At 37.2% G+C, this 23,854-nt stretch overlaps 1 protein-coding gene and 2 long non-coding RNA genes across 4 annotated transcripts; 2 read left to right on the top strand and 1 right to left on the bottom strand.

The window, feature by feature from the left end:
* The first annotated feature begins 82 nt into the window (after positions 1–82).
* On the top strand, positions 83–1,908 carry LOC147475819 (uncharacterized). 2 transcript variants are annotated; one of them, XR_015209259.1, is made up of 4 exons: positions 83–195; positions 290–346; positions 438–559; positions 733–1,908. It is a non-coding gene; the product is annotated as an uncharacterized LOC147475819 (long non-coding RNA). The 2 variants fall into 2 exon arrangements; XR_015209260.1 differs by having other exon boundaries at positions 438–536.
* An 11,635-nt stretch (positions 1,909–13,543) lies between these two features.
* LOC147475820 (uncharacterized) lies at positions 13,544–15,556 on the top strand. Its single transcript, XM_086585545.1, has 5 exons — positions 13,544–13,937; positions 14,034–14,092; positions 14,507–14,743; positions 14,789–14,848; positions 14,891–15,556. The coding sequence occupies exons 1-5, from the start codon at positions 13,544–13,546 to the stop codon at positions 15,554–15,556; spliced, it is 1,416 nt and encodes a 471-aa protein (XP_086441671.1).
* An 834-nt stretch (positions 15,557–16,390) lies between these two features.
* On the bottom strand, positions 16,391–22,890 carry LOC147475821 (uncharacterized). Its single transcript, XR_015209258.1, has 3 exons — positions 22,518–22,890; positions 17,283–17,979; positions 16,391–17,197 (listed from the first exon to the last, which is right to left on the bottom strand). It is a non-coding gene; the product is annotated as an uncharacterized LOC147475821 (long non-coding RNA).
* Positions 22,891–23,854: the final 964 nt, after the last annotated feature.

A 23,854-nucleotide genomic window follows, 5' to 3' on the forward strand; every position in this document is an offset into this window, starting at 1 on the left:
AACTACTTTTCCCTTAGTTATATTATGTGGTTGTTGTGTATATTTGCTTACTTAACTGATTATTGTGAATTGTTTCTAGCAGGTCAAACCTGTTTTTAACTCTGCCTGTGTGAAAGCTTGTCTAGCTTTTACATTGCCGATCTCAAGCCCGGATAAAGGAGGAGAGAAAACGAAATTCAAGGACAGCGTAAACATGTAAGTGAATCAATTACATTTTTATATTCCTTTGTCACTATATTCACTGATTTATTGTGATATTAGCTTAATCTGTATGTACATATCATGTCAGGTGAATAACTTAATTTGATCAGATGATTGCTGGGGTGAACTTGATAGGGACTCTCAGGTACTTCGTGAGTTTGTCTAACTAAGTTTATTGCACATTGCACATGTGTAAAACTTAACAAAGTAAGTTCTGAATTTATGTTTTCCTGCAGGCAAATTTAGTTCCTAAAGCTTCAATTGTCCCCTTGGGCATTAAAGCGCTTGCAGATTATGTCCATAGCAAGGGACTGAAGCTAGGAATCTACTCAGATGTCAGTTTGTCAGTTTCTTACAAGTATATTTCCATTCTAATTTCATGGAGAGTTGTCTAGATCATTCGTTAAATGACTAGGATTTCCTCTAATAAACAGAACACATGAAAGACTATTACTTAGTCACCTATGTAGGGTCCTTAGGTAATAAGCTTTCTTGAAATCACTACTGAACGCGATACTTTATTTTTTTCAGTGCCCACACCACAGTGCTTGGGTCACTTGGCATGCAGAACAAGATGCAAAAAACTTCGCTTCATGGGTATCGTTGCTTCTCTTATACATGTTTCTTCTTTCTACATGTATGGTATGTCCCTTGGCCCAAACTTTCTTACATGCAATTATTTGATTAATAATACTTGAAGTTAAGGGGCACTTGTGTATAATTTTTTGGACAGTACACTTCTGCATTATATTTGATCCCCATAAAACCTACCTGATGCATGGGGTTTGGGCTAAATCAAAAGTGGGTGCAGTGGTGCAAGCTTGGTAGTTGCAATGTATTGCAAAGTTGGGTTTTGAGTTGTGGTGCCATGGTTGTGGTTATCTTTTGCATGACCCTTTGTAGATGTTTGTTGATTGCAGAGAAAGACATGGTTTTCCAGGAGACTATGCCTCAAGCTTGAAACAACCACCATAAAAGATAAAGACGTGGTTTTCCATGAGATTATGCCTCAAGCTTTTCCAAGCATGGCAGTGTTCATTGCACTATAACTTTCCAAGTGATATACATTTCGGACTTTCTAAGTGCTTAATATATAGATATTGCTTTATACTCTTAGTGCCACGTGTGCAAGGTCAAAAGTATATATATTTTGCATTTAGAAAGGTGTCCACAAATTGTAGGAAGTATACATAATTTAGATTGTGAAGTCTTGTTGAGTTATGAGCTAACATTTTACTGCTGAAGCGTATACTACTGACATGCCACAAAAAAGCCACTGCATACCACTAACAGCCCACACACAAGCCACATAGGCCAAGTTCTTACCTTTTTTGCATTTAGAAATTAAAAGGATGTTTATGCATTAAGTATGAAAGCGCTTGTATCTTTCATTCTGCTTTACTTTATTTATAAAAGTTGACACTATTATCTACAACTTAGATTGTGTTGGGAACTCTTGCAGGTTTAATTTATGCAAAATTCATCAGGGGCATTGATCAAGTTCACTTGTTATTTTGTCAAGCCATTGCTTGTTAGTATGCAAGATGGATACTCTTCAAATTGTAAGAAGATACATTTATATTAGCATGACATATGTAATTGGCTGGGGATGATATATATTAAAGTGATATATTAAATTGGGACGATGTTATTGATACTTGGCATGACATGTAATTGGGGATGAGATGTATATGTACAATGATGTAAGAAAGATTCATTTTTATTTGATGATTAATGACAGGAAAATGGTGTGTGTGTGTGTATATATATATATATATATATATATATATATATATATATATATATATATATATTTTTATATATATTTTTTTTTTTTAATTTTCAATCAATACGACATCACTTATAAAGTGATTCGAAAAGTAATTCACATCACTTTTTAAGTGTAGTAGTTTTTTGAATCAAGCGTCACTTTGGAAGTGATGTCTATAGTTTTTTTCTAACATCACTTTTTAAGTGATGTCCATAGTCATTCTTTAACATCACTATTTAAAAGTGATGTCGAACTACTAAGACGACATCACTAAAAAAGTGATTTTGTATTCTTATAACATCCCTTTTGGTCGTCACTTTACGAAGTGACATTGTATATTAACTTTATAACATCGTTTCAAAAGTGATCTAAAATGTTACGACATCACTTTCATACATCAATTAAAAAGTGATGTTAAAAACACAAGCTTTTAACATCACCACTATTAACATCACTTTCGAAAGTGATGTGATACAGTTTTAACATCACTTTTTCAGTGATGTAATACAACTTTTCTATTGTAGTGAGCTAGAACGTATTTGAGTCCTGTTTTCTTTTGTTGGATGAATGATCCCATGATGTCTAGCCCCAACATGTGGAAAGGCCATGAGCTTGCAATATTGATCAATTCCCTTGCTGGACTTAGGTGGTTATGGCCAAATGTTTGACATTGGAGGCATTTAAGAATGTACCTTTTTGCCTCGATATGCATGCCTGACCAATAATACCCTTGGGCTATTGCTTTATGTGCCAGAGATCTTGCTCCTACATGGTTGCTACATTCACCTTTGTGGATTTCGTCGAAAATGAGCTGGCCTTCGCGCGGAGTTATGCACTTTAGGTGTGGTCCTCATGCGGATTTATGGAATAATCGTCCGTTGATTACTGTGTATCTTGGGGCTTGGAATTGTATTGCACGAACATTCTTTGCCTCTGCTAGGATCTCACCCTGTAAAATGTATTTCAGGAATGGGCCTATCCAAGATTGAGTGATTTCTTCTTCGATCGGATGAGGGCTGAAAGTCAGTGAGGCTGTTGACACTTTCTTCCTGGTAAGCGGGTCTTTCTAGGATGTCAATGTAAATTGTGCTGGGGCAAACCTCTTATGTTTTTTAGGCTAAAAAAGCTAGACTGTCTGCATGTATGTTATCTTCCCTGGGAATGTGCTCCAATGAGAACGTTTTGAACGATCTGATGAGGTTACTGACGACCTGAGCGTACTTTGCAAGGTTTGCTCCATTCGTGACATATTCCTTGGTGATCTGCTTAACTATTAGTTGTGAGTCGCTGTAAGCTATAAGCTTTAAGCTTGGGGACTTGTAGTTATTGTGCCATGCAGATGCCTGTGATCAATGCTTCGTATTCCACTTCGTTGTTAAACGTTATGAAATCGATCTTGATTGATTTTTTGTAGCTGAGTGCTTTCTAGTGAAGTTAACACAGCCCCTAGTCCACTGCCGTTGTTGTTGCACGCTTCCATCTACATAGAGGTGCCATGTGTTTGGGGTGGCTGGTTGATGGAGTGAAGTGATGGGCTCGGGTTCCCAGTTGATGTCTTCGACGGGAAGTCCGCAAGGAAATCAATAATGGCCTATCCTTTGCAAGACGTTCTGGGAACGAACTCTATGTGGTGCTCTCCGAGCTCTTCAACCCACTTGGCCATTCGAGCAATTTTGTTGTTGGAACTCAATACTTGCTTGATGGGTACATCGGTGATGACATTAATGCTGTGAGATTGGAAGTAAGGTCGGAACTTTCGAGCTGAGTACAGTAAAGAAAGCATCGTTTTCTCCATCGAAGAATAGTGCTTTTCTGAATCTGCCAACGTCTTGCTGGTGAAGTAGACTAGCTTTTCGACTCCTTCATGTTCACGAAAAAGAATTGAGCTGATTGCAAAGTCGGTTGTTGCAAGGTAAAGCCCCAGTGTTTCTCCTTCGTCTGGTTTGGACAGGATGGGTGACGTTGATAAGTAAGCTTTCAAGGCGGTGAAGGCTTTGTGGCATTCGTCTGTCCATGTGAATGTTGCGCCTTTTTTGAGTATTTGCAGGAATGGTCTTACATTTGTAAGATGCTCATTAGATGAATCTGTTGAGTGCTGAAACCATGCCTGATAACTTGTGAATTTGTTGCTTTGTAGTTGGTGCTAGCATTTCAAGGAGAGCTCGTATTTGTTCTGGATTTGCTTCAATGCACCTTTGTGAAATGAGGTAACCTAAGAATTTTCCCGAGGCTACTCCGAATACGCATTTTGCTGGGTTGAGCTTCATCTTGTTTTGGCGAAGTCGTTCAAAGGCTTCTTGCAGGTGGGAGATGTGATCGCCCACATTTTCGCTTTTGACCACCATGTAGTCTATGTAGACCTCCATAGTGTCTCCTAGCAAGTCTTTGAACATTTTGGTGACTAGTCTTTGGTAGGTCGCACCGGCGTTCTTCAAGCCGAATGGTAGGACGTTGTAACAGAACGTTCATTGCTGAGTTACGAAGGATGTCTTTTCCTGGTCTTCTTCTGCAAGCGGTATTTGGTTGTATCCACTGTATGCATCCATAAATGATAAAAGCTCATGGCCGCACGTTTGATCTACCAGTATGTCGATCCTTGGTAGGGGGAAGCTGTCCTTTGGGTAGTGCTTGTTGACGTTGGTGAAGTCTATGCAAAGTCGTACCTAACCATTCTTCTTTGGAACGGCCATAATGTTGGCTAGCCAGGTCGGGTACTCGACATCTCTGATGAATCCAACATTCTTGAGATTTTCTATCTCTTCATTGATGTCTTTTTGAAATTTGAGTGCTAGTTTCCTAGGTCGTTGTTTGACAGGCTTGACAGTTGGATATACATTTAACTTGTGGCAAGCGACCTGAGGGTCGATTCTTGACATATCGATATACGACCAAGCAAAAAAAAATTTATTGAGAGATATGACAAGTTGCTCCTTGAGCTTGGGATCTAAATCAGCCCCTACATAAACAAACTTTGGGTCATCATCTGTGCCCAGATTGACTTTTTCTAGTTCTATTTGAGCTTGTTTGCTGGAGGGCTGGATGCCTGAAGATCTTGCTTCTTTGGGATGTCATTGTGTTCGATGACCTGAGGCTTGGGTAAGGTCGTTGTGCTGACGTGATTGCATCGGCGAGCTTCTAGTTGGTTGCTTCTGAGCTCCATGATGCCTTGGGGACTGGGAAATCGCAGGACTTGGTGTAGGGTTAATGGAATTGCTTGGATCTTGTGAAAGTGTAGGACGACTTGACATCGATCACATTGAAGCGTGTTGAAGTTTTGACCATATCTTCCTTTTCTCCAATGGAGACTGGTAGGATAACATCTCCGATGACATCTGTGCGATCTCCGTTGAACCCATAGAGCGGTGCATTTGATTCTATCATCACCGAGTCTGGCAGGTGCATGTCCTTGTAAGTTTGATTGAAATTTATGTCACACGAGCTGACTAGATCGATGAGGACTCTTTTGACTGTCCAACCGTTGATTTTGACGTGCACTACCAGGGCATCATTGTGGGGTAGGCACACCTTGTCTAGATCTTCTTCAGTGAATGAAATTGTTGTTATTGTTTGAGGGTTGGTGGGATTGATTACCTCAGCTTTGTGTGAGAGGTGGTAGATTTCTTGAAGCGCTCTTACTCGTCTGCGCTTCTCCCGACCTGAGGTTTCGTCGTTTGAGGTGTTTGTAATCATGTTGATTACTTTCTCCTCATCGTGGTCGGAGGAGTGCTGTCTCCTGTTGTGCCTCGACCGACCTGGAGATTTAGATCGTCGGGCTGTTCTGCTCCTGCTTCTGTTGTTGGTAGGTCGTTCGTTGATGCGGCTCTTGCTTCTGTGGCGTTTGACATCCAGCTTGTGCCTTAGGTCGCTTTCTAGCATGAACTCTTTCAATTTGCCTTCCTCCACTAAGTCTTGGAGGTAGTGTTTGAGGCTCCAATAATCATTGGTGTCATGGTGGTGGAGCTTGTGGAAATGGCAGTATGGACGTTCTGGTATGGCGATCACCTTGTTGATGTTTGGCTTGAAGTATGGTGTTGTATATATCTTCTTCAGGATTTGGCTGGGTGTCCTGGAGAAGCTAAAGAATTCCCTTTTTGTGTAAGAGGGTTTGTTGGAGCTGGAGCCCTTGTTGTAATTGTTGGTGTTGTTGTTGTTACTATTTTTACCTGAATAGTGGTTGTTTTCTTTGGGTCCTCGCTTGTCGCTTACTGCGAGGACTTCTTTTTCTTTGCGTTGGGCAAGCCATTCTTCGTACTTGATGTACTTGTCAATTCGGTGGTACAGGTCGTCTAAGCGTTCTGGTTTGTTGCGCATCAGAGATCCTACTAGGTCGGAGTCTTCCAGGAGAGCGTTGGTGAAAGCTGAAGTTGCAAAACTGTCCTTTAGGCCTAGCTCCATTGAGAGGAGCTCCTTCTTAAAACGTCCTAGGAAGATGCGGATTACTTCGCCATGAGCTTTCTTGAGCTGAAACAAAGAGTCCAAGTCTGCTTGCTACTTTCTGTTGTGGACGGACTCTACTGCGAACGTCTCAGCTAGCTTGTCGAAGTTGCTAATTGAATCAGGAGTTAGTGTGTAGAACCATTCTAAAGCTCTGTCCTTCAGGCTGGCTGGAAAGATTTTGCACTTAAGGTAGTCGTATTTTGGAGTGCTGTAAAGTGCGAGAGTCTAGCTGAAACGAGTTACGTGTTGGCCTGGACACGAGCTACCGTCGTTCAGCGGGAACGTTGGTTGGATGAACTCTGAAGGCGATTGCTTGTGACTGATCTCTGTTGTGAATGGTGATGCCTTGTACGTCTGGAGTATCTTCTGGACGATCTGAAGTGCGCTATCCTTGTCATTCGCCTTCTCCAATCTTTGTGCGAAGTTTTCTAGCCTTTGATTGGTAGTGTTGGTGAGGGTTGTGACGGCGTTGTTCTCCACTGCGTCTGGAGTGCCGTTGTTGGTGTTGGAGGTGGTGTGCTCGCGCATTGTCTGGTTCTCTTGTTGAAGTGTTATGAATGACTCTTGTAGCATCCTCATCTGATATGCTAATGCTTGTAGCTGTGCTTCCATGGTGGCTTGTTGTAACCAACTTCGTGGGCTTGAGAAAATGGTATCTGTGTTTTCTCAAGAGAACGAACCGGCAGACGGCGCCAATGTAAATGTTAGTGTTTACTGGACAAGGACTTGATGATTTGGGCGATAGGGAATGGATGCACTCTTCTTGGGATAAGAGTTGCCTACGTATCAAGTTTCTTGGGGTAAACTTGAAGCAAGCCTTACATAGTTCATCTCTCTCTATTTATAGATGTTTGAGCTGACTTTCCATATTTGATCTGGACCGTTATGAAGTGTAGATCCACCTTGTGTGCTATCTTGATGATTCGCCATTACTCTACTGTTACAAAGTTAATGTCTCATTGATTGTGGCATTGATTGAGCTCCAAGATTGCGCTAGTTGATTTGCTTCCATAAATGGATGTAACTGATGTTGTGGACAACCTGGGTGTTGGGTCGTGTGTACGATTTGATGGTGTGGGACGAGTTGAAGGAGGATGACCTGGTATGTGGACACGTGTACTGTAGTGTGGAATGGAGGGTACTTACAATGAGCATATCTTAAACTACTTTAAAAATATAGCAGTTCTAGAGTACACCTTGGTTATTGGTGTGCTAGCATCACATCCCTTGGTTATAGACTTTGTCATGCAATACACCCTCACTTCTTGCCTGATAGAGGGCCCAGATGTGATAGTGCAGGTACAGCCTGCGTACTCTAGATTTTGGCTTAAAAATAAACTACTTTAAAAATGCCCCTAACTCTTCAACTATTTTTTTGACAGAATTTCCCTTATTTTATTTATTAAATTACAAACTTTAAATAAAAAAATTCAAGTAAATTTGATTTAATAATAAGAGCAAATATTTTTCCCAAAACAAATAGGTCCCAACATGTGGCCCATGTGTATTTTTCAACAAATAAAATGCATTTACTTTTTAGCTTAGAGCAAGTCCAATGGGGGCGTAGGGGCTATATGGGCTGCTAAAGGCAAATATAGCACCCCAACCACAAAAATGTCATTCTAATGGGGCTGCTAAAAGGGTCTTAAATTTAGGAGTCAAAAACCCAGCCAAAGTTAAAACCTTCGCTAGCAGTTGCCATAATAAGTTCGGGAGACAGACGGCAAAAACTATGTCGTTCGTATCATTTAGCACTTCAAAACAGAAAACGCAATTGGATTGGTTTTTATTTTTCGGGTGCCAAATTTGGCTGGGCAAGCTAAAAGGCCTATGTGGCACCTTTTAGCAGCCCAATTTAGCAGCTCTCCATTGAACTTGCTCTTAGTAGAAGTGCCTCTATACTATTGTTTATTTATGAATTAGCTATGCAAAAAACACGTGCACGGGCATCATATAACATGAAGAAGAGAAACCTGCAACAAAGATAACAACCAGAACAAAGAAACAGAAGGTGGGCGAAAGTTTGACCATTTCGAGGAAATAAAATTGGAATTAGTTTGTTTACAGATTTATGGATGAGCAAAAGGTTCATCCTGACTTGATATATATACTGATGGTTAAGGGTTTCTCGTTTTTCATATTAATGTGTAGATTACGTTGTAAATTTCATTTAGTAAGTAACCAATTTCCTCTTCAATTACAAGTTTGATTTATTGAAAACAAGATATTCTCTTACCAAATATACACAACAGTTAAAAGCTCACCAAATATTCTCTTACCAAGATGGTATACAACTATACAAGATATGCAATTTGTAATTCACATATTAATGCAATTCGATCATTTTTATTTGGCAATGCAATTTTCAATGAATTTCATATATTTTTTTACTGTTGGTTGCAAAGATAGTGTGCCTCGCCTCATTTGGAGAACAATCTGGTCACAACGAAGTGAATGGACCTATTAAATGATTAATTAATACACTATTGTTTCATAGCAAATTGGCGTACAACTTAGGGGTTGTTTGTTTTTTTTAGCCTCTGAATGCTGAATGCTAAATGACCTACCCTCTGAATCCTGAATGTTGATTGTTGAACTCTGAAAAACATGTTTGTTTTACTCGTCGAATGACACGCTCAAATCTTTGAATATAAATCATTTGGAAAATTTTACCCCTGTTATCAATTTTGAACACAAACTTATAGTTTATAAAAACAAAATATCTGATTTTTTTTTACAGAGTTTTCTTTGTTTATTCAACATTTTCAGCACCTGTATGACATCAATATAACATACTAGGACTGGTTTTGGGAAAAGCTATGTGGTGGCTGAGATTTAATCTCATGCCCCTCGAGATTGGTATTCTCAAAAAAGGAATTCTATATTGAATCAAACACTTACTAATAAGGAACTAAGAGTTTGGCTCCAGCAAGAAATTCTATATTGAATCAAACACTTACTGCTGGGGTCGATAAGGAAACTAAGAGTTTGCCAAACTTTTAACATCTACAGAGTTGTAGTATGATTAGAGAACTATATTGGTTAACACTCCAATCAATTGAAGGTTCACACGTAATTACACATCGAACCTAGATGGAATCATGTCAAGGGTTATTGATTTGACTAATGAATCTTGGCTATTGTACATGATTGGTACGGATGAGCTCGGAAGATAAGGTGCCCAATCAAATATAATCTTATTCTTATCGAAAAAAATCAAATATAATCTTATAATTAAGTAAAGTAATAACTATTACTTATGAATATCGGAAAAAAAAATAGCTATTACTTATCAAAAAAGAAATTCTATATATATTGAATCAAACACTTACTGCGGGTCAATAAGGAAACTAACATACTATCTAGAGTGGTTTTATTATATTTATTCGGTTACTATCTCAATTATGTTTGGTTGCATCTACTTTAGCTTCCTCCCCGCAATGTGTTTCTCTTAATCTCATATCCTACCAAATGATAGCAGGTTACTTCCTTGTGGATTGGTACTTTTGTGTTAATTGCAGTTTTTTCTTCACCACAGTTTTAGTGTGTTTGTTTTATTATGTGCATTGTTAGTTACACACTGATATAATTTCGCATGTACTTGAGGTCACTGGGAAGTAGCATACAAGGAGGAACGAACTGGTTGGTTAATAAAATCAAAGGTACCTTTCACTTGCCCCCCCCCCCCCTTGTCTACCTTTGATTCTAATACTTGCACTTCTGTCCATGTCGATTGTGTAATGAATTTGACAGTTTTGTTCTACCTTTTTCTACTGTTTTGTTGGCTATAACAGTTTTATGGTTCAGAAATTATACTGATGATTTGCAGAAACCAGTCCCACATTATGAAATGTATAATCTTGTTGTGACGATGAAACACAGTGTTTCAAAATGCTTTCTAGGTTTTTGAGTGAGGATGTAGATGCTGCAAGGTTATTTTTCCTTTACTGGAGCATTTCCAGTGATGCAATGTGATTTTCCTTGAACTTGGAAGATATCCATGAGTGAAATTGCTTGCTATGCAAGCTCTAGAATAATGGACCACAATACTTCCAACAAGCCAGACAACCATTTTCTATTTTGTTGTGTATTTTGTACTCTTTCCTTGCGCAAGTGGTGTATATAAGGGTCTTAGAGTGTTTTCATGATACCGTGATATAAGGTTACGTAAGAGTTGAGCTAGCAGTTCAGATTCACTAGATTGATATCTAAAGATGGACACCATACAGTCAAGCACTAAACCTAAGCCCATATTAGAACTATATTAAGAAGTTAGGTCTCGATCTTCAAAGTTTTTTTTTGGACTTTGAGATTTCTATCACAAACTTAAAGCTTGCTTTTGAAGTTTCATTCAGTTGTTTAAAGCCATCTCACTCACTTCACCCCTATTTTTCCTTTCATGCATACGCAAAAGAGAGGTACTCCCACAAAAGCACTCCAAGTTCAACTCTTCTTCAGTAACCGTCTTCAAACAATGGAGAAAACAGGTACCCTCTTTGTTCTCGATTGATTATAGTGGTTCTTTAATCATAGATAATTAGATAGTAACTCAACCACATTGTGACTGAGCAGAGCAAGTAATTTTGAAGCAATAGGTGAATAACAATAGTTTTCTAACTTCTCTTCGCTGCATCTCTTTAATCAATTGAGACACAATTACCGTTTATTTTTTAAGTTAAAGGTATAATCATCATGGAACAACAAACAGAAGTAGAAATTCATAGAACAAGACTTCGGGAGCAATTGCACGCTCAAAATGTTAAGAATATTGAGGTATCTTTTTTTACTCATAGCACAACTTCTCTAGTTCTTCTGTACTTTTGTTAACATCTACAGTCTAAAAAGTAATAAACTGATTATGAGTTGTTATTTTTTATATTATTTATCTTATTCCTTATATTGTTTGTTTAAATCAATTTTTGTCACTTTTTGGATGAATGTATTACTATTAGCATTCAGGAAGGAAAAGAAATAACAACATAAATGATTACAATGTTTCTCAGAATTCAACTTCTTCATCTCTATCAACATTCCATCTCACAAGGATTAGTACAGCAAACGGAAGTAGAAATTCATAGAGCAAGACTTCGGGAGCAATTCCGCGTTCAAAATGCTGAGAATATTGAGGGGGTTTTTTTTTTTTAATTCATACCACTTCTCCACTTCTTCTGTACTTTTGTTAGCCTCTACAATAAAAAAAGTAGAAAAATTGATATCTTGGTAAACTAAGCTATAAAATACATGTTTCTTTATACCGTAGTATGAAGAATATTTTATCTAATTCATGGAATATTAACCATCATGTATTAATAATTGAGATGTAATTGCTACTGGACATGTCATGTTATCAATTTTTTAATACTATGAAGATGCATTGCGAATTCTTATTCTATATATTGTGAAGCAAAGATTTGATATACTATGTTTGTTTTTGTAGTTATCTCATTTGTAAGTTGTTGGTTAAACTATTAATTATGTTTAAAGCAGTTTTTGACAATTTTTAGATGCATGTATTAATATTAGCATTCATGTTTTTTTTTTTTTTCTAAAAGAAATATTATTCATCTTATTCCTTATATTGTAAAGTATATGTTTGTTTAAATCAATTTTTGACACTTAATTTCTCTATTAGCATTCAAGAAAGAAAAGAAATAACAACAGAAATGTTTACAATGTTTCTCAGAATTCTACTTCTTCAACTCTTTCTCAACATACTATCTCACTAGGGTTAGTACCTACTTGGCGACAATTGGCTCAACGCGCTCACCAAGAAAAGAATCGCATGCAACGAGTATTCACCTCTCCAATGGATGTAGATGTACCTACTCCACGGAAAGGACAACATTATCTTGGTCGAATGGATGTGCATTATGGATTCTGTTCTACCTTACATTGGAAAGATTAACAACTATCAAAGTCAACCAAAAACAAATCTCTATTTGGGATGTGTTGTTTACAAGGAAAGATCAAATTGCCTTTGCTTTCTGAACTACCCCCGCCTTTAAATTATTGTATGAAGGATCTGATGCCAATGTGAGGTCATTTTGTGAGCACATTCGATCATACAATGCGTGTAATGCTTTTACAAGCCTTGGTGTTAATACGGACATGCTTGTATTGCATGGGCGTGGTCCAATGTCATTTGTTATACACGGAGAACTCTACCATAGAGTCGAATCACTGCTGGCAGATCTAGGAAGGGATCCTGTCTATTCACAGCTTTACCTTTATGATGGAAATGAGGCTTTGAATCGCCGCCTTCGTCGGAATCCTCATTTGTCACAGGACGTCTTAAAAATCATTAAAGACATTCTTATTAAGTACAACGACTTCTACAAGTTCTATAAGAATGCTTTTGAGATTTTAAATTCAAATGGTTCTACAAACAACAATATTTCTGTCCGTCTTCATTACAACTCTGGTAGTGACCGAAGACAATATAACCTTTCATCTACAGAGGAATTGTTGTGGTATTACCAGGTAATGGGAATGAGGTTGATAGCTTGCGAGATATTGTTCTTCGTTTGAGAGGGGGAGGGTTAGAGAGGATAAGTGAGTGTAATCCCACTTATTTTCCACTGCATTATGTTCTTCTATTTCCTCGAGGAGAACTAGGTTGGTCTCCTGATCTATGCCAATGGGACGTCATAAATAATCGTCCAACAGATGTGCGTTTGACCCAGACGCAGTACGATGCTTATCGTTTGTTTGATCGCCCGACAGAGTATTCAATGATCTTGCAGGCAGGGCCTCTATGCCAAGAATTTATTGTTGACGATTGGGCTTACTTCAACCGAACAGAACAAGTTGCGCTATTTCAGAGATCATCAAGTTGAGATTCGTGCAGAGTTGTATTTAGGATTGACAGATGTTGCAGCACAGGGATTGAATCCAGATCAAGTGGGCCAGTGTTTTATTTTGCCATCGTCCCATACAGGGAGTCCAAGGGATATGTGTGAGATTTATCAAGATGCAATGGTGATCACACGATACAATAAACATCCGGATGTCTTTGTTACGGTCATTGAAAATCCGAATTGGCCATAAATTTAAAATGAGCTTAAGAGTCACCATACAACATCTGATAAACCTGCGTTGGTCGCTCGAGTATTTGAGATGAAGCGAAAAGCGATAATGAATGAAATCTTAAAAAATGACATGTTTGGACGTGCAGTGGCACATGTTTACACCATTGAATTTCAAAAATGCGGCCTCCCACACATGCACGCTCTCATATTCCTTCAACATGAGGATACGATTCGCACCACTGAACAAGTGGATCGAATAGTTTCTGCTGAGATTCCAGACCCATACACTCAACCTGCACTCTTTCAGACCATTATGAAGTACATGATTCATGGTCCGTGTGGTGCTGAAAACCCAGAAGCACCGTGTATGCAAGATGGCAAGTGCAGGTTCCATTACCCACGAGAATTTGTTGAAAATACAACGATGGATCGAGAAGGGTACCCTCTTTATATGCGTCGCAACACAGGAAAAATGTACAAGGTCAAAAGCAAGATAAGAGGTGAGCATACCATTGACAACTGAAATGTCACTCTGTACAATCCGTATCTATCTAAAATGTTCGACTGCCACATTAACGTTGAAGTATGTGCATCAGTTCGGGCAGTCAAATATATCACTAAGTATATTTACAAGGGATTTGACAAAACAACTATGGTGCTAACTAGTGCTAACTAGAGATTAATGACGGAGATCCAACGGACCACATCGACATCTATTAGAGGTAATATCGGACCAAATGTTGTTAAGCCGTGGTGGCATCTATTAGAGTTTAAGAAATTATTGCTCGAGCTAAAAATCAACTCTAAATGCATTCGTCAAATGTTGTGCTAAATATCCACATGCCAGAAAGTACACTTATCAAGAAGTCCCTCAACACTTTGTTTATGACAAGTATGAGAAAATTTGGACACCCAGGAGCAAAAGTTGTTATGCTATTGGTCGGATGCATTTTGCAAGTCCAAATGCAGGTGAACGTTTCTATCTTCGCTTGTTGTTAATTGTTGTAAAGGGGCCGCAGTCATTTGAATCATTCAAATTTGTAGATGGTGTTCCATATGGTACATTTAGAGCTGCATGTATAGCACGGGACTGTTAAAAGATGATGAGGAGTGGAAACAATGTTTAGAGGAGGCAGCTGTGATGCAAACTGGGTATCAACTACGAGGACTTTTCAGTGTTATCCTTCAAGAGTGCACTCCAACACGTTCAGAACTATTGTGGGATAGATTTGCATTACAAATATGTGATGATCTTGCACCCAAGATGAAAACATTGTTTCTCATTTCAAATCCATTTGACGCCCAAGTAAAAGACTACGACTTATTTTTATTGGACCAAATCCTTTTTTAGAGTGGTAAGAAGCTTTCAGATTTCCCAGACATGTCACTACCAAGAGAAAATTGGAATAAGGTAGTTGGCAATAGACTTATTTTGGAGCAACAACAACTTTAGTATGAGGGACTACAACAGGTGGCAAATGATAATGTTAGTCGTCTCAATGAAGAGCAACGCCAAGCTTTCCATGCAGTGATGGATTTTGTGCACAATGCTAAAGGAAAATTATTTTTCTTAAATGGAGTTATGGGTACTAGAAAAACATTTCTATACAATACAATTACAGCATCATGTCGTAGTATTGGTAATATCGTGATTATGGTGGCTTCTTCTGGAATTGCGTCTTTATTATTGCCCGGAGGTCGAACTGCCCACTCAACATTTAGGTTACCACTAGATGTGTTAGAAGACACAATATGTGGATTTGGTAAAGAATCATTGCAAGCTGGACTTTTCAAAGAAACGAAACTTATTATTTGGGATGAAGTCCCCATGCAACATAGACACTATGTAGAAGCTGTTGATCGATCGCTCCAGGATATATGTTGCAATAAGCAGCCATTTGGTGGAATCACTGTGATTCTTGAAGGGGATTTTAGGCAAACTTTGCCTGTTATATCGAAAGGTGTCTGTGAAGAATTTGTCGCTACATCATTGAGACGATCTCCGCTCTGGAGACATGTGAAAGTCTTGCATCTGGTTCAAAACATGCGGCTTAATATGACAAAGCCAAATAACATTGACTTTGCAAACTATTTGAAAAAGGTAAAATATCTACTTTAACCATTTATTTTGAACTGTATTTTTGCAAAAACTCTTATAATAGTAGCTTATCGTCTAAGTTTAACTGATTTGTTTAGATTAGAACGAATTCGAAAGATACGGTAGAGCTTTCATCTGAATACGACATTGCAGAAATATCGAAGAACTCATTTACTCTATATACCCAAATTTGAACGTGGAGGGCAGAACTTCAGCTGATTTTCTAAGAGAGTGTACTACTAGCTGCACATAATGACGATGTCAAGGAAATCAATGACACTGCCTTAAAATTGTTTCCTGGAGATGTTATTGAATATTTAGCAGCAGATAAATCAGTTGAAAAAGACGGCAACTCTCCCACAAATGGACATGATTATCCAAGTGAGTTTTTGAATTCACTTGATCCCTCAAGTTTACCTCCTTTCCAACTAAAACTAAAACGTGGGAGCCCGACTATGCTGCTCAGAAATATAGCACCAAGAAATGGACTTTGCAATGGAACACGACTAATAGTTCTTTAATGTGCTTCTAAAGTGATTCAGGCTAGGATTTTAACTGGAGACAAAGCAGGTGAGCCGGTACTTCTCCTGAGAATTTCTTTGACGCCTTCATCTAATGACATGGCAGTTCCAATGACACGACGTCAATTCCCTGTAAGACTTGCGTATGGAATGACGATAAATAAATCACAAGGGCAATCAGTCAAGTACGTTGGGATAGATCTACAGACACTAATTTTCAGTCATGGACAATTGTATGTGGCCCTCTCAAGATGCACATCATCAAAAAGAATTAGTGTCATCCTTCCACCAGATACTTCTAATTGCACTACAAATATCGTGTATCTAGAAGTTTTGTTGGAATAAACCTATATGTCATCCTTATTTGCGGAAGTTGTGGTCTTTTGGTTATTTTACTTCGTAATTTTGCAACTTAAATAATTCATTTTCTTAGTGATTCTGCAAAATATGTTGTGCAAAGGTTAAATGTACAAACAAGAAACAATTAGGAGAACAATTATTTTTAAAAGCTTCGTGACAAAGTCACGGGCAATTTCTAGTCTAAAACATTTCATATAGTAATATAGGATAAAAATAAAACTAAAAAGACAAACGAAAATAGTTATACAACCATAACTCCAAAGTACATTACAATTAACTCCAAAATGCAAGTACTTTAAACCTGATCAAATGTTTCCACTCCACAATTGTTCTGCAATTTGGTCACGCAAGTTGACTATGTACTCATGTGCCTCGGGTCCAAATGTATGACTCAAACTCGGTGGTGCTTCAGGTCTGTCAGAGTCAATTGATGGCCCCACTGGAATAATAACTTCTTCATCTTAATATCGCTTGAACAACCGGTCATCAATTAAGACGCAACAGAGAAAGTTGTGTATTGCCATGCTTGCTACAACAATTTGAACTTGTGTGCGAAAAGCATATGGAGGCATTCTCTTCAATATCTTGAATCTTGCCTTCAAGACACCAAAAGTTCTCTCAATTAGATTTCTTAATGAGGAATGTGCCTGATTAAATTTCTCTTCTTTGTTTCTAGGAAGACCACCACAATTAAAATCAGCTAACTAATACCTAACATTCCTATAAGGACACATGAAGCCCCTGGTGTGTGTGTATGCAGCATCACACAAGTAATACATACCTACAATACAATAATGAATTCATATAAGCATATATAAACTTGATAAATAGAAAAGTTATTCATTAGGTGATGTTTTGAAACACACCTTCCGGAGGCAATGGGAATCCGTGTTTTTTGGGCCATCGTAATGTCTCGTTCAATACACGAGCATCATGGGTAATCCCTTCCCATCCAGCCATCACATAAGTAAATCTCATATCATAATCACACAGCTAAAACATTCTGGAAACAATCCTTACCCCCTCTTCCTCGAAAAGGAATTTGCTTCTCAAGTTTAACATTTGCGTCTATTAGTGTACCATCCAAAGCTCCAACAACTCCTTTGAATGACCCGGTCAAATGGTGGATCAAGTATCATCTCTTTTGAGAAATGGAGTATTGCCACTAGCACCTCATGAAAACATTTGCTAATGGTTTGTGTTGAATGTTGAAATCGATCCACTATGGTTCGATTTCTCTTATTGTGACCAATAGTCATTAAAAACATTGCCATTTTTTTCTCTACATCAATATGTTTACTATCATGAAGACACTCCCTTTGTCGAAAGTAATCACATAGCATAACGAAGGAAGGCCTCTTCAACCTTAACATGTTAAACATATTTGTATCATCTCCATGAAGAAGCTCTTGTACATACATTCTCCCAGTAAGTGTAGATATGCATATCTTTTGCCTCACGTACCTAGGATTTGTAGCATGCGCCTAGGATTCGTAGCATGCTTAATCCATGCGAATATTATGATATAATAAACCAATAACCATTGTTGCGGTGTCATCTTCGCTAAATGAAAATAAAAATAAAAAATGTTAATTATGCAATCATCCAAGTAAACAAAATCGATCATAATAACTATAATCATTAGCAGTCTTGTAACACCCCAAATCTCAAACAATTATACACCTAAGATACGTGACTTTTCTAGAAATTTTTTGACATAGTCTCCTTTGTATTTTCAACATTCCATAAACATAAATCTTGTCATAACCTAAAAATCAAAGTAATATATTTTTCATTGGTCAACCTAGTTACTTAACCGTCTCGACCAATGCCAGAGCAATTAAGTAACTTGATTGTTTATAAAAACAAACGATATAACAACAAATGATATAGAAATTTTTTGACAGAGTCTCCTCTGTATTTTCAACATTCCATAAACATAAATCCTGTCATATCCTTAAAATCAAAGCAATATATTTCTCATTGATCAACCTAGCTACTTAACAGTCTTTAACCAATGCCAGAGCAGTTAAGTAACTTGATTGTTTATAAAAACAAACGATATAGAAAATTTTTGACAGAGATATAGAAAACTAAAAACGATATAACAACAAACGATATAGAAAACTAAAAACTAAATACACTAATCATCCAAGTCAGCTACAACCTTCAACATCAACAAAAACTAAATATGACAATTATCCAAGTCAACTACAACCTTTTACATTAACAAAGTATAAATACTGACAATCTTCCAAGTATCACATCCTTAGGCTAGACTAGGACATAGTTCGAGTAATGTTCTTCAGGAATTGGATTTTAAGCCTATTTTCTTGCAGATTCAAAAGCATCTTGTTATGAGAAGGATGAAGAGAGAGAGCTTCCAATGAGTTAAGGTAGAGAGTAGCATCCAACAAATCCAAGAGGCGTAACTCCTCCACTTGCAAAACACCTTCATCCATAAGTTTTCTATCTCCTATGGTTTGAGTCTTCGCCATCTCTACAAGTTGTCAAATAATCTTCACAAGAGGATCTGGTTCAGGAGAATCTCTTATACGTTTTTGCTTTGAGCTTCCAGCATCACTCTTTGCTCATGAAGTAGTTGGAACTTGTGTTTGTTTAGGTGGTGCAGGTATAGTACCACTATGTGAACAACTAATAGGTACATTATCACTTGGAACATGGGAAGAATGATCATCTTGTGATATATAAGGGTTGTACTCCTCACAGTAGGTGACATTTGGGAAGTGATCGTCAAGATAATCAGCTCTATAAATCTGGTTATCTTCACTTGCACTATCAACATTCTCAACCTCTGTAGTATGAACGTTATAGGGAGTCACCACAGGAATTGGATGTTTGTGGTTAAACCCTTCATCACCACAAGATACAGTGGGTTCAAACAAGAATTCGAGCAACTCGCTATTTGCCAATGGAGCATTCCTAAAATGGCTCGCCAAAGGATACTTCTGTTTGTAATAATAGATAGCCAAAAAAAAATGGGGTTAAACAACTAACAAAGTAGTTGTATACTAATAACTTGTATAAACTAAAAAGTTGTTGATTTCTACCTTGATTATATCATCCGAAAAATCTAAAACCCCTCCAACAAAATCGACACCGTGTCCCGTCCTATTTGATAGAACTATCCATGTTTAATATTATTTTCGGAGGTAGTCCCATTGGTTTTTAAGTTGCCTTTGTATGTATGGAACATCGTAGGCCTTGCTCATTTTTTCATTAATCCTAATCCATGACTCTGATTTGAGTGAAGTTCCACTATAGCCATAATTATTAACCTCTTCTAAACACATTTCAATAAAACATTTTTTCCATGCATCATCTGTCTTTATCCAAGGAGTTGGAGCGGATTTCTCAACCACATCCAGAGTTGCCTTGTTCTTTCCCTTAACCCGAGGAGTTAACTTCTCCTTTCGAGGACCCATGCCTAAAGTCACTCAATAGGAATTAATTAAGGAATTGTACACAAACAAAGCAATGGTATGCAAAGAAAAGTATATATACAAATATCACTACAGACTCACAACATAGTCAGTTAGTCACTCGGGGCAAGATAATTCAATAAGGTTTGCAGAGAATCAACTAGAAGAACAAAAAATTAAATTATAATCCTAAAAGAAAGACACGACCTAGATGTGAAGGTATATGAGAATAGTATGATATACATTACCACAAAAGGAAATGCAACAAAAGCACTCGATAAAATGAGTAATCATTTATGGAATAAGATTACAAGAATAGTAGTACATTAACAATTTGACAGGTGCTACTCCTGGGGAAGGCATTGCATGGTTTTGGTTCCACTATGCAAGCATGAAGTTATGTAACACTCCAAATCTCAAACAATAACATACCTAAGATACGTGACTTTTATAGTAAAAATTTCGGCAGAGTCTCCTCTGTATTTTCAACATTTCATAAATATGATAACCTGTCATAACCTAAAAATTTAATAAGAATACATCCAAACCAAATATAAAACCTCATACCTCAGTCGTAAATTCAACTACTAAAAGATATACTGATTTGTAGAACCAACAACTTAACCATCTCAACCAATGCCAGTTAAGTCAAGTAACCAATCCACGAATAAGAATAAAATTATAAATATACAAACATCCCAAAAACCCTAATACACGACCTATACAGTGCAACTAACATACATACATCTAAGTCCCATAACTATCAAAAGGTTTATGCCCTTAACAATAAGTACTTACTATAAAACCTTTTAAAAGAGATACAAAATAGAGAGATACTAAAGCGTCTTGACAAGTGCCAGATCACTTAAGTACCAAACTAATATCGGTTAAACAAACTAAACAAATAAAGATATCTTTAATATAGCAACCGGGTGGACACAAACACGACTAGAATTAATGACACTCATAGCGATAAATATCTAAGTTATAGTAAAACTTACTCTCAGTGCCATTGCTGCATCTGTCTATTCGTAACCGAATGACTTACGTACAACATTAAACATGAATAACTTAATATCAGTTTTTATAAGCAAAATACGTGAGGACCCAATATTAAACATATCATACTAAGCACGCTCTAACATATATAGTTATGAAATAAAACAACGATCAAACATTGGAAACAAAGAATTCTACGGGGTGGGTATCTACCTACGGAAGCGGCTGTGCCAGGAGGCTGCCTACGTACCCTTTTAGGGATCAAGCCATACATAGTTCTTCCATCTCATACTAATATACAAGACTACCAAACTCAAAGAATACTAGGTCCCATGCGTATTCAACGCCAAGAATAAAATTTAACAATAGCCATGCACAAACTAAAACCTTAGCTATACAAGCCATAAACAATGAGCTATAATCTCCTGTACATACCATTAGAACATGAAAAACCAAACTATGAAATGATTAATACAACTAAATAAACAACCCATCACCTATACAGCCACCACTCGACTCAAATAATTAGTCGTACCAATCAAATTGATTTTAGTGGTTAGCTACATGCATTCCAAACATGCCACACACCATATTAATAATAAAAATTATGAATTTGATAGCAAGTGCTGTAAATCTATAAGTATGCAACAAACAATACTCACTACATATTCTACTCGTAGAAGTTTCAAATTCTAATTAATCTTAAGAGATTTGAGGGTATAGATAACTTATCTAAACTCCTTTTGAATTAGCTCCCAATTCACTACCCAATCAAAACCTTAATTAACTTGTATCTCATGTTTTCTAGGTACCCAAGAAGCCGAATTCTATACCCCACCATTATTCGAACTCAATTGTGCCCTTAAGGGGCAAATAGAGAGCCTGAAAGAGATCGAGAGAGAGACCGAAGACCCTATTTTTTCTATTTTTCAGCCCACTAGATGAAGCCCAAAAATCCAAAGTCCAAAGCCCAAAGATTTGGGGTTTTACAAGTTACACACTGGTCAAATGGATGCACATGCTAAGTCCACAATTAATACCGGAACAATAATGCAGGTGCGGTGATTCAATAATACTAAGCAGTTCAAGATATATCTACTCCAAACTATTAAATGGAGAAACCAAGAAAATGAAGTTACACACTGGTCAAATGGATGCACATGCTAAGTCCACAATTAATACCAGAACAATAATGCAGGTGCGGTGATCCAATAATACTAAGTAGTTCAAGATATATCTACTCCAAACTGTTAAATGGAGAAACCAAGAAAAGATGAGTCGTTTAAGAAAACTGACATCACCCACTCGTTCTACTTATTGCTTGTAAAAAAAGGTTGTTTTGAGTCATCATTCAAACATACAGAACATGGAGGCATTTTTTAGCCACCTCCCAAGTCCCAACGATCAGAAACACAATAATAAGATTGTTGTCTTCATCAAAGTTTAATCAACAAAAAATCATATTTCCAAAACAAATATGCATTCTTGCAAACATTGTCCCATTGGGGTTGAGGGACTTGTTCCTGTGCTAAGTCCGTGTTTATGTTTAGTAGCTCTTGTTCATTTGGAAGTGTGCTATATTAGTTTTCACTTTCAATGCCAAATCCAAAGTGTGATGTACTTGATTAAAATAATAATAATAATAAGGAGAGAACAAACCTAAAGATTGTTGTTAGAAATTGATAGAAGTGATGATGAGAAGTAGAGATCTGCAAAAAAAAATTAATGAAGAAAAAACAGTCAATTTTCGCTGGAAATTGAACAAAAAATGGGTTTTTAAACATACATGATAGAGAGAAAGGAGAGTGATGGAGAGAAGGGAGAGCGGCTAATGAGGGGCAAGAGAGGAATGAAGTCTTTAACAATTTTTGTTTCAGCATTCAGGAGATGTGAGACCACGGAACGCTAAAGAACAAATGTCTCGCTGAATGCTGAAGTGAACTTAAAAAACAAACAACTGGGACAACCACTGAATGCTGGAAACTTACTTTTCAGCGCCTCTTAACGCTGAAAACCGAAAAAACAAACAACCCCTTAATCTCTTCTTTACTCAATATAAAACACACAAAATCTACTATGCGCAGGTTGCACCGGTGCACAGGCATATGGTCCACTCATTCCTTTTTTATACTTTTTTTGGTAACTGGCTACATAAGTTTTAGTTAAAAGGGCAAAAAACGTAATTGGCGACATGATACATGTCATGTATCATACTAGCAAAATAATCCTAAAACATTTTCTCATAAATGATGGGTGATATATAACAATAACACCCTTCCCACATAGAATGATATATGACATATATCACTCGTACGGAGAGTTCCAAGTAGATGATATATGACATGTATCATACAAACAAAATGATCAAGAAGCATTTCCCTATAAATGATGGATGATATATTACATGTGTCAGCCTTTTAACAGAGAATGATACTTGACATATATCATTATAATGGAGAGTCGTCCCAAAAATAATGGATGATAGATTATATCTATCAATATTTTATTGCATATACTTGTTCACGCATTCTTCTGATTCTATCCCTCTGTATTGTGTGACTCAAAATCATGCACACCACAACTATTGTGCACCCTGCGCACCCTAGAAGCTCATATATTATTTTATGTAACTCTTCAACTATTTTTTTTACGGAATTCCCCTTACTCTATTTATTAAATTACAAAAATTCAAATAAAAAAATTTCAAGTAAATTTGATTTAATAATAAGGGCAAATATGTCATTTAGATTAAATATATTTTTCCCAAAACACACGGGACATGTGGCCCACGTGTACTTTTTAACAAATAAAATACATTTACTTTTTAGCTTAGTAGAAATGCTCATATATTTTTGTTTATTTACGAATTAGCTATGCAAAAAACACACACAAGCATCATACTAGTTAACATAAAAAAGAGATACCTGAAACAAAGATAACAACGAGAACAAAAAAGCAGAAGGTGGGCGAAAATTTAGCCATATCGAGGAAAGAAA

The sequence above is a fragment of the Coptis chinensis genome, chromosome 9, assembly GCF_015680905.1.
Source record: "Coptis chinensis isolate HL-2020 chromosome 9, ASM1568090v1, whole genome shotgun sequence".
In the NCBI taxonomy this organism is placed as follows: Eukaryota; Viridiplantae; Streptophyta; class Magnoliopsida; order Ranunculales; family Ranunculaceae; genus Coptis; species Coptis chinensis.

Excerpts from the sequence above, each read along its gene's own strand:
- LOC147475820 (XM_086585545.1), top strand. The coding sequence starts at position 13,544 with ATGAATGAAATCTTAAAAAATGACATGTTTGGACGTGCAGTGGCACAT. Across the intron at positions 14,093-14,506 it reads GATTTGACAAAACAACTATG|AGCTGCATGTATAGCACGGG; the intron begins GTGCTAACTAGT and ends TGGTACATTTAG. Across the intron at positions 14,849-14,890 it reads CAAGAGAAAATTGGAATAAG|TATGAGGGACTACAACAGGT; the intron begins GTAGTTGGCAAT and ends CAACAACTTTAG.